General features: G+C 43.6%; 1 protein-coding gene across 1 annotated transcript in view; it reads left to right on the forward strand.

The window, feature by feature from the left end:
- Positions 1-10152, forward strand: part of STX12 (syntaxin 12) — a 40258-nt gene extending 30106 nt beyond the window's left edge. The window contains exons 7-9 of the mRNA XM_004592189.3: positions 6618-6690; positions 7368-7450; positions 8641-10152. Of these exons, the coding sequence (XP_004592246.2) occupies positions 6618-6690; positions 7368-7450; positions 8641-8736 (252 nt within the window). The 3' untranslated portion in view covers positions 8737-10152. The remainder of the gene's footprint in view (positions 1-6617; positions 6691-7367; positions 7451-8640) is intronic.
- Positions 10153-10428: the final 276 nt, after the last annotated feature.

Consider the following 10428-nt stretch of genomic DNA (forward strand, 5'->3'; position numbering starts at 1 on the left):
GAGTTGATACGGAGCCAGGAGCTTCTTGTCTCATGTTGATACAGGGTTCTAAGAATTTGGGCCATGCGCCAATGCTTTCCTAGGCACATTAGCAGAGAGCTGGATCAGAAGTGAACAGCCAGGACTGGTACCCATATGGAATGCTGTAAGCAGTGGCTTTATTCATTATGCCATAGTGCTGGCCCTAAACTTATCTTCTAATTCCACTTTACATGAGATTTTTTTTTTACTACAGTTAATATTTTATAGTTATATTTTACACTTGATCTTAGTCAAAAGGCCAAGAAGTGATACAGTTATATTTTAATATTGCATTGTAGCATTCATTTTATGCTTTTCTCCCTTTATATGGTACTATATATGATTTGTAAATGTGTGGCTAAATTTGGATAAATTTTAACTTTTTACAATAGATTTATATTTTCTGGTAGTAAATGAAATGACTTTTATGTTTATTAATTTTTGTTAGAAAGATTTACAGAAAGAAGAAGATACAAAAAGATCTTCTGTCTGCTGATGCTCTCCCCAAGTGGCTACAGCAGAGCTAGGCAGATACGAAGCCAGGAGCTAGCAACCTCCTCAGGATCTCCCACATGGGTGCAGGGTAGCCAGACTTTGTGGCAACCTCCATTGCTTTCCCAGGCCACAAGCAGGGAGCTGGATGGGAAGTAGAGTAGCTGGGAGATACACTGGCACCCATATGGGATTCTGGTGGATGCAAGACAAGGATTTAGCCATTGAGACGTCCCACCAGACCCTGATATGACTATTAGTTCCTTATATTGTATGAGTTCATAACATACTTTTTTCTTAATATATGTGCTGCCAAAGTGACCACAACATACTTTTCTCTTAATGTTTTTGAATATTTCGAGGCTATATAGTTCATTTGAATTTTTTTTCCAACCGTCTCAGATCCTTCCCTTTAAATCTTTTTTTAAACTTTTTTCTTTTTCCATTTTTTTATTATATTTTTGACAATCTTTACATAGTTAATTAGGGTAAAAAGGTTCAAGGGCTACAGAAAACTGGGTAAGACTATTATTTCCACATTACTTCCTTCATGTATCTGAGTTAAAGGGGGATTTTAAGGGAGAAGTCCCACCCAGTCTCCCACCCACCCCAAGTCCCTGATGTGGGGCATACTCTGAGGGTCCTGTTCAAGTGGTTTTGACAGTTCAACAGTTACGATTTTCTGCCATTCTCGCCACTCTGAGCATGATGAGTCAGATCTAGGCAGATACGAAGCCAGGAACTAGCAACCTGCTCAGGATCTCCGACATGGATGCAGGGTCGCCAAGGCTTTTGGTCTATGTCCTGCCAGAGGAGTTGCCCAGGCTCCTCCATCAGAACCTCTCCTGGGGCTCAGCAGCGTGGCCTAGTGGCTAAGGTCCTCGCCTTGATCCCATATGGCTGCTGGTTCTAATCCCGGCAGCTCCACTTCCTCTCTATCTCTCCTCCTCTCAGTATATCTGACTTTGTAATAAAAATAAAATAAATCTTTAAAAAAAAAAAAAGAACCTCTCCCAATGCCGGATTTCACTCATACCAGGGGGTCCATGAGCCAGCCCTACTCAGTTCACCTCCTGTCCTAGCAGGAACAGTGGCTTTTCCTGACTGGCCTTCAACCCAAGCTGGTTCTTGCTGTTGGATGTTTCAGCCCAGCCAAGAGTCTTCCATACACACATACAACTCACACATGGTTCAGTAGGGGCTGAGACCTAGCCTAGCCTACCCTGGTCCTCCAGAACTACAGATGGTGTTGGGGTCTAGCCTGGCTTGGTGCGTCCAGCCCCAGTCCACACTTGTGCCAAGGGAGACTACAACCGTATCCTGATCAGAACGCAGCCCCTATTCCAGCCCCATGCTCCTTGGTAGGAACCTCAACCCAGTTAGGGTGTCTCCCTAGCTCCCCAACCGGGCATATTCCCAGCCATAGATTGTGCGCATGCCAGTGGTTGGTCTGACTCAGCTTGGCACAGCCCCTCACCTGTCCCGGCCCTTGCCTTACATATTGTGGCTTAGCGTCCCTGGCTCACACAGACCAGTAGGTGCAAGAGCCTAGCTCAGCATGACCTGTGCTCCATCCTGGTTTCTAATTTTGCTTGTGGGCTAAGGTTTGCTCAGTCCTGCCCGGGACACCCCAGTCCATTACCAATCCACACATTAGCCAGCCATTGGAGCTACTTTGTCCAACTTGTCCGACCCCCAGGTCTGGACCATATATATGTTCAATAGAGGGAGCTATGACTCCCCAGGAGAGTTTCCCAAGTTCCTCCACTTGATCCCCTCCCAGACCCAGTTCTCATACATGCCAGTGGGTTTTAGGCCAGTGCCTGGCATAGTCTAGCCTTCCAGTTGGCCTTGTATGAGCTGGTGAATGTTGCAGCCCGGCCAACCCCACACCCTATTCAGGATGCACATTTGGGTACTGCTGCCTTGACCAGTCCAGACTGTTGCGGGTTCCTTTAGCTGTGATTGATGGCAGGCTCCTTGGTCACACCTGGCTTAGTCCATCACCACCGCTACTCTTGAGCTAACCAGTGGGGCTAGAATTTCCATAGGGTTTGGCCCACACATCCCCCACAAAATCTACCCCCGAATTTGGTTTTCTCGAGCGCTACTTAATGTCATTGGCCCTGCCTAATATTACCCATTTCTTAATCCATCATCATGTCAGGTAATAGGATATGATCCTGCTAGACAAGCCCCAAGCCTTAGCTTTTGCATGGACTGGTGTTTGGTGGTCATCATTGTCCAGTGATTACAAGTACTACACAGGATTTAAAGGAGTTTGATGTATCAGTCTTATCCATAAAGATTGACATCCCAGAAGTACAGTGGGCTTGACATGGAGATACCTAGGCAGCAATTCAAAGCTCCAAAACCCCAGAGCTGACCGCTGGGTGGCCAGCAGGTGAAGCCTGGAGCCAAATGACGCACTGGCCACCCAGGGACAGGTCACCACGTGGACGCAATGGCTGCATTTGGGTCTCCAAGCATGGAGACAATCCTGGCCTGGCACCCACCAGGAGCCAGCAAGCTGCTGAAAGTTTAAATCCCCAGGTCCCAAGTTTGCCCCCTCCCAGTCCCTTCCGCCACGCCATGATGGCGGCAGGTGGGGCCCGCCCAGCCTTCCAAACTTTTCCCTTTGGTGTACTCACCATGAAGGGAGCTGTCTCTCTTCCCTTTAAATCTTTTTTCCTTTTTTAAAGATTTATTTATTTTTTATTACAAAGTCAGATGTGCAGAGAGGAGGAGAGACAGAGAGGAAGATCCTCCCTCCGAGGATTCACTCCCCAAGTGACCTCAACGGCTGGTGCTGGCCCGATCCAAAGCCAGGAACCAGGAACCTCTTCTGGGTCTCCCACAGGGTGCAGGGTCCCAAAGCTTTGGGCCGTCCTCGACTGCTTTCCCAGGCCACAGGCAGGGAACTGGATGGGAAGTGGAGCCACCGGGATTAGAACCAGCGACCATATAGGTTCCCAGGCATTCAAGACGAGGACTTTAGCCGCTAGGCCACGCCGCCGGGTCCCCTTTAAATCTTAATAAAGGTGGATGGTGCAGTTCAAAGCCCTGTTGGTCAAGGATCAACTGCATTCAGCTGTGCTGTTCTGCTGGGAAGGACAGTGAGATCAATGGAGCTAAGGAGAGGACTGTAGTGTGATAGATGTCAGGAAAACAACCGATCACTTCACATTCAAAAGAATGAGATCCAGTTCCTTTGCCTGGGCTTGATTTTTATATCTCGTCATTTCTTACCTCTACCAAACAGTCTGTCTGTTACAGCCATGTTGGGATCTTTGCTCGCTTGCTCTTTTTTGTCTTTCTTTTTTTAAGATTAATTAATTTATTTGGAAGTCAGATTTACAAAGAGAAGGGAGGAAGAGAGAGAGAAATATCTTCTATCTCTTGATTTACAAGCAGCCATAGTGGGTAGGACTGGGCCAGGTTGAAACCAGGCATCTGGAGCTGCTTCTAGATCTGTCAGGGTGCAGAAACCCAAACACTTTGGCCATCTTCCGCTGTTTTTCCAGGTGCGTTATCAGGGAATTTGAGCTGAAGTGGAGCAGCCTGATCACAAACTGCCATCCATATGGGATTCCAGTGCCATAGATAGCAGATTTACATGCTGCACTACAGCACCAGCCCCACTCTTTTTAGAAACAGAATTTAAAAGAAACAGAAATTTGTTTTTCTATGTATGTGACCTCTGCTTTGCTTTAAGACAGTTTAAGGTCCTACCTCTCCTATATGCCTTTCTATATACCATTCGTTAGTCACTTTCTGTGTAACACCCTTTCTTTCTCTTACTCATACTGTGTATTTGTCACATACAAACACACACCATGTCCCAGTTAGCCTTGTGTACCTGCAGCAGCTTGTAGACCGCCCCACTGTCATAGAACCTTGGCACACGTTTGAAATGCTACTTAAAATCCCAGTTGCCGTCTGAGTTTAGGGGTTCTGATGGACCTCAGTGTGTTCTCAAATACTCCTCTCAAAACGCTGTAAGGCCATGCCCTTCTGTTAATAACCCACGTTTCCATTGTCCTTCTGCCTGACCTTGTGATCACACCATTAGCCACTGCCCCTGAGTCAGCAAAAGCCCAGACACAGGGCATTTTACTGCTATTTGATTCTTCCATCACTGCTGGGAAAACAGCATATAATTCAGCCCTCTGAACTAATTTGTTTTTACCTTTCTCTGTCAATGTGGAAGGTTTTCAAATAATGTGTGGTGCTTTCATCCTAGAACTGCCATCTGCCAACCAAACATTTTTTTTGTTGTTCAGTTGTCAGTTGATCCAAATGACAATAGAGTTGGGTAGCTCCTCACATAGTCCTACAGTCAGTCAGCTAAAGGGGCAGAGAGGTTTTCTGCTTATGAGTGTCTCCTCCTTGCATTTCCCAGGCAGCGCAATCCTCTGCAGATCATTTAAATTCTCTGGTGCAAAGTACCAGTAGTTGTTGCTGGGAAGCACTCACAGACTGCCATAAGGCCCAGTTTAGGCTCGACTCAGAGCTAGTGCTTGTAAAACTTGTCCATACCAGCACACCAGCTTCTCCTCTTTGCTGTTTGGGCTTGTCTGATCTTGCTGCTCCCCAGGTAGCATGTTTAGTATTAGTTGCTTGAAGGGCAGGTTTATATCCTTCATTCATTCATTTATTTATTTATTTCAATATTTCTGTGGAAAAATTATGCGGTACAGAATAAAAACACAGAGTAGTTGCAAGAATGGGTCAAGCCCTGCTTGAAATTGCTGTGTCCCATGTCAGTGATTAAGTTCTACCTCCAATTTTTAAAAAAGATTTATTTATTTATTTATTTATTTTAAAGATTTATTTATTTTTATTACAAAGTCAGTTATACAGAGAGGAGGAGAGACAGAGAGGAAGATCTTCCATTCGATGATCATTCCTCAAGTGAGCCGCAACGGCCAGTGCTGTACCGATCGAAAGCCAAGAGCCAGGAATTTCTTCCAGGTCTCCCATGTGGGTGCAGGATCTCAAAGCATTGGGACATCCTCGACTGCTTTCCCAGGCCACAAGCAGGGAGCTGGATGGGAAGTGGAGCTGCCGGGATTAGAACCAGCGCCCATATGGGATCCTGGTACGTTCAAGGCGAGGACTTTAGCTGCTAGGTCATGCCGCCAGGCCCAAGATTTCTTTATTTTTATTGGAAAGTCAGATGTAGAGAGCAGGAGAGACAAGAGAAGAAGACTTTTCATTCACTGATTCACTCCCCAAGTGGCCGCAATGGCCAGAGCTGAGCTGAAGCCAGGAGCCTTCTCCTGGTCTCCCACGCGGGTGCAGGACCTTGGGCCCTCCTCACCCACTTTGCCAGGTGACAAGCAGAGAGCTGGATGGACAGTGGGGCCATCAGGACACGAACCCGCGCCTGTATGGGATCCTGGCATGTGCAAGGCAAGGACTTTAACCACTGGTATTGCGCCGGGCTGACTATTTTTCATTTACTTCCTGCTGATACACATCCTCGGAGATGGCGGAGATGCCTCACATGGGGGACCTGGATAGCATTCCTGGTTCCTGTCTTGGCCTGGCCCAGTGCTGGCCAGGGGGTCTGAACCAGCAGATGAAAACCAATCTCGGGCCTGGCACCATGGCCTAGCAGCTGAAGTCCTCACCTTGAACACTCCGGGATCCCATATGGGTGCTGGTTCTAATCCTGGAGGACCCGCTTTCCATCCAACTCCCTGCTTGTAGCCTGGGAAAGCAGTCGAGGATGGCCCAATGCTTAGGACCCTGTACCTGTGTGGGAGACCCAGAGGAGCTCCTGGCTCCTGCTTCAGATCAGCTCAACTCTGACCGTTGAAGTTGCTTGGGGAGTAAATCATCGGATGGAAGATCTTCCTCTCTGTTTCTCCTTCTTTCTATATATATCTGACTTTGCAATAAAAATAAATAAATCTTCAAAAAAATCAATCTTTCTCTTACTCTTTCTCTCCCTCTTTCTCTTGCTCTGCCTTTCAAATTAAAAAACAACAACAAAACACATTGTATTAGCCAAAACTTTTAGACAAGTTGAGAAAATGAGTCTGCTAACATGTTGCTTAGCAGTAGTTAATTTTTTTTTTTTTTTTGGTCTGTCTTAGGCAGATATTTTGGATGTCAACCAGATATTTAAAGATTTGGCCATGATGATCCATGATCAGGGCGATCTGATTGGTATGTATCTGACACTTTTAACCTGAAAGTGAGTTGTTAGCATTTGTTGCAATAAGACATGCCAGCTATGTAGTTAAACTTTAGGAAGATTGTTTAAAGATGGTAAAATTTACTTTATTAGCACTTTTCTTAGATTATCATTGTAAAAAAACTGAACTGAGGTTTCCATGAATACTCAGTCCCATCCATTGGTAAGTCTCTGTGTAACAGCTGTTAGCTTCCCAACTTGATCTCCAACAACTTGCACAGTTACGGGAATAGTACTTCTTTTTTAAAAAGCTTTTTATATGGAAATAATTTCAAGTATATAAAACATAAATATAAAGATACTGCAAGGAACTCCTTTTAACCTCTACCTAGGTTTACTTTTTGTTAATATTCTACCCATTTGCTTTTTATGTGCTCTTGTGTATGTGTATAAGAGGGAGAGTTGTGTAGTTACAGATTAATTTTTTTCTGAGCCATTAATACGTGGGTTGGAGGCATCACAGCTCCTTGTCCGTAGATATTCCGGTGCTTATTTCTAAAGAATAGTGCTATTCTCTTCTCCATGCAGTAAATTCTGATGTCTTAGTTTGGGTGGGAGTAAAACAGGATCCTATAACAACAGAAATTTTCACGTAGCAGTCTTGAAACATCTGAGTGTGCTAAAACATCCACCATCCTTCTCTTTGCAGACAGTATAGAAGCCAATGTGGAAAGCTCAGAGGTGCACGTCGAAAGAGCAACTGATCAGTTACAGCGAGCTGCTTACTACCAGGTAAAAACAAGTGCAAGAGGAAGTCACTGTGTGCTGCGCACTTCACGGCTGTCATGGTCACTGACACGTGAAGGACAGTGCAGCCTCTAGCTTAGGCTGCAGCTGTAGCAGGCAGTCAGACTTGGAGACCCAGTTCCACTTTCAGTGTCTGCCTTCACTGGGAGAGCCACAAAATGTCATGAAATCATGAATAAACATATATAGAAGCCTCTGAGTTGCAAAGCTGCTAACCCCATAAGCAGCATGATAGCTCAAGTATAAATGATGGAAAGCTAATCTTGTATCCTAAACAGCTGAAATGTGCTTCCATTGAAATAGTAAGAAATACAGTTGAAGTAGCATTTAGAAGAGACAGAGAACCAGCTTCAAGTGTCAGATGTGAATAAGCAGGGCTTAGTAATAGCGGAGTTGTTCTTACCAAGTGAAGTTCTTCCACTTGGTAGTTGAAGCTCTGGCTTGACTATTCATCTGGATCTTTTATCTCAATGCGCAGATACTGTGAATGAGGTTCTTCTTGTTTCCCTTCATTTTGGTTTTGAGGGCTTTTGAGAAATATCACTTCAGTAATTTTCCATGTTTCTGGTATGCCTGTGTTTTATCTAGGAATGTTTCTTAAAAATTGTGTTTAATAATAATTTTTCTTTTAAAAACTGCATAATGACTTTGATGTCTATATACAGCTACTTGGTATTGTATGATGTTAGAATTCAGAGATGCTTATGAAGCACTGATAATAACCAAGAAGTTTATACTAAACATTAAGTGAGAAAAAAGTCAAGCATTATATAGTATGATCCCTCCTATGTTCAGTAACAACATGCATAGAAAAAATCAGAAGGTGTTACAATCAAAGCATCATTACATCTGTGAGTAATTACTTCTCTGCCTGCTTTCCCAATATATATTAAGTTTTATAATGGATATCAACTTACAACATACAAAAGACAAAAAACAGATATTTTTGTAAATAATGCCTAATATAATAGGCTCTTTGGAGACTAGAATTAGAGCTTGTCGTGCTGTCTGGTTCTGGTGAGTGTTGAGGTATGGGGAATGGGCTCTGGCTATGTGTGCATGCGTAGAGTTAGTTTTGAATTATAAGGCAGTGGATTTATGAAGCATTCTTGGAGTCTTAGATGTTAAGACTTACTTATTTCATGAGTGTCTTCTTCATACGTTTCTTTCCTCAGAAAAAATCTCGCAAGAAGATCTGTATCCTGGTGCTTGTCCTGGCGGTGATTATTACCGTCTTGATCATTGTTTTCGTGGTACTGTATGGCAAATGAAGTGTGCTGGCCTCAAAGCCTCCCCCCACTGAGCTGTTTTCAAGGGCAAGTGTTTGTTGGAGTCTTGCCAGAACAAACTGATCACAAGAGGAGCGCCCAAGCCAGATTGTCCTGTAATAACTTAGAAGCTAACTACTAACTAGTCCTTGGAATTAGTGACTTCTGGAGACAGTGTTTATCAGCTGCGGTATACATTTTAATGGTTGCTCCAATTAGGAATTCATTTATGTGGATTTTGCTTTCTCTTGTATTCTGATTTCCCAAGAGTTTCCTGAAAAGTCCATTCTAAATATTCCTTTTTTTTTTTGACAGATGACACTACAGACTTATAATATTGCCTTTTTATGTGTATACAAAATACCTTTTTACTAGTAACAAAGATGAATTGCTTTTTGGCATCCAACATATTGGAGTTTGTCAGAAACTGTATAGTAGGCCAGGGTTTTTTATTATTTAACATTTTAATTTGGATTTCTAGAAAGCCTGTTCTCTATCAGTTTTGCAAGATTTTGGCACTGTATTTAACTGGAAAGTAAAAATTGCACATGAGATGAAGATGAAATGAGAAGTATCCACTTAAGCTGATCAGTTGTAGAGGTTCCTGTTATTAATCTGGATTTAAAGTTGACTGAATTTTTTGCTAGCATCATCCGCAAGTGATTTATGCTCTTAAACACTTCAGTCATTTTGCTCTCTTTTTCAAGAAGTTAGTTTAATGAAGAGTACTACAGTCTCTGGGGTCCCTCTCCCACCTGGCCACGTTGAAAGGGAGAATTAGACATAGCATGCTTTGGGAAAAGCAAATAGGACTTGTTTGGAATGAACCAATCTTTTTGTTGTTATGCACTTGTGCTTCTACATTCCTGGTGAATGATGAATGTCGCTGTCAAAAAGCTGCCCTCTTCCCTATAAGGAGTTCTGGGCTCTTGCAGCAGGAAGATGTTGAAGGCTATTCTCAAGTTAGTTTAAAACTTAGTCCTGTGAACCTGTGATAAAGTAAAACAGAGGTTCATTTTTTTTGTAAATAATACTAGTTTGGAATAGTGATGTTAGACTTACCCTAATTTATGAACAAGATTAATCTCTCCTTGCATAGTTTAGACAAAACCTGTTTGAATAAAAGATTGCCGTCTTGTAATATAAGTGTTGTTCAATTCCCTCTTTCCTAGGCCTAGAACAGTTAAAGGGAACATAATCTGTCCAGGTTCTCACATAAATATGAGCAGGGCCCGCAATTTCAGCTCACTGTTGACTCAGTTAGAAGATTTGGCCTCCCTGGGTGTATTTCTATTCCTTTTAGCCATTCCTCTTATCACGTCATCTTCTTGTACTAATAAGCAAATGTGAACAGTGGGAAACGGGCCCAGTCCTGCACCATTCTACCTACTTAATACAAATAAACTGTTTAAAAGCTTTTGTAGTTAAGTTTTTATGAGTCAACACCCTAACAAGGTAAGTAGCAGACAATGTGCTGCCATGAAAAAAAAAAAAAGAAAATTCAGACTTGCAAGGAGCCTGGACCCTGGAGCCTGGAGCCCAGATCTCAGGGGAGGGGTTCTTTGGGTGTGTGATAGGCGTTGTCCCTTGAAATGACAGGATGGGGCCCGGCGGCGTGACCTAGTGGCTAAAGTCCTCGCCTTGAACGTGCCGGGATCCCATATGGGCGCCGGTTCTAATCCCGGCAGCTCCACT

This window comes from Ochotona princeps, chromosome 2 (assembly GCF_030435755.1).
Source record: "Ochotona princeps isolate mOchPri1 chromosome 2, mOchPri1.hap1, whole genome shotgun sequence".
Classification (NCBI taxonomy): domain Eukaryota; kingdom Metazoa; phylum Chordata; class Mammalia; order Lagomorpha; family Ochotonidae; genus Ochotona; species Ochotona princeps.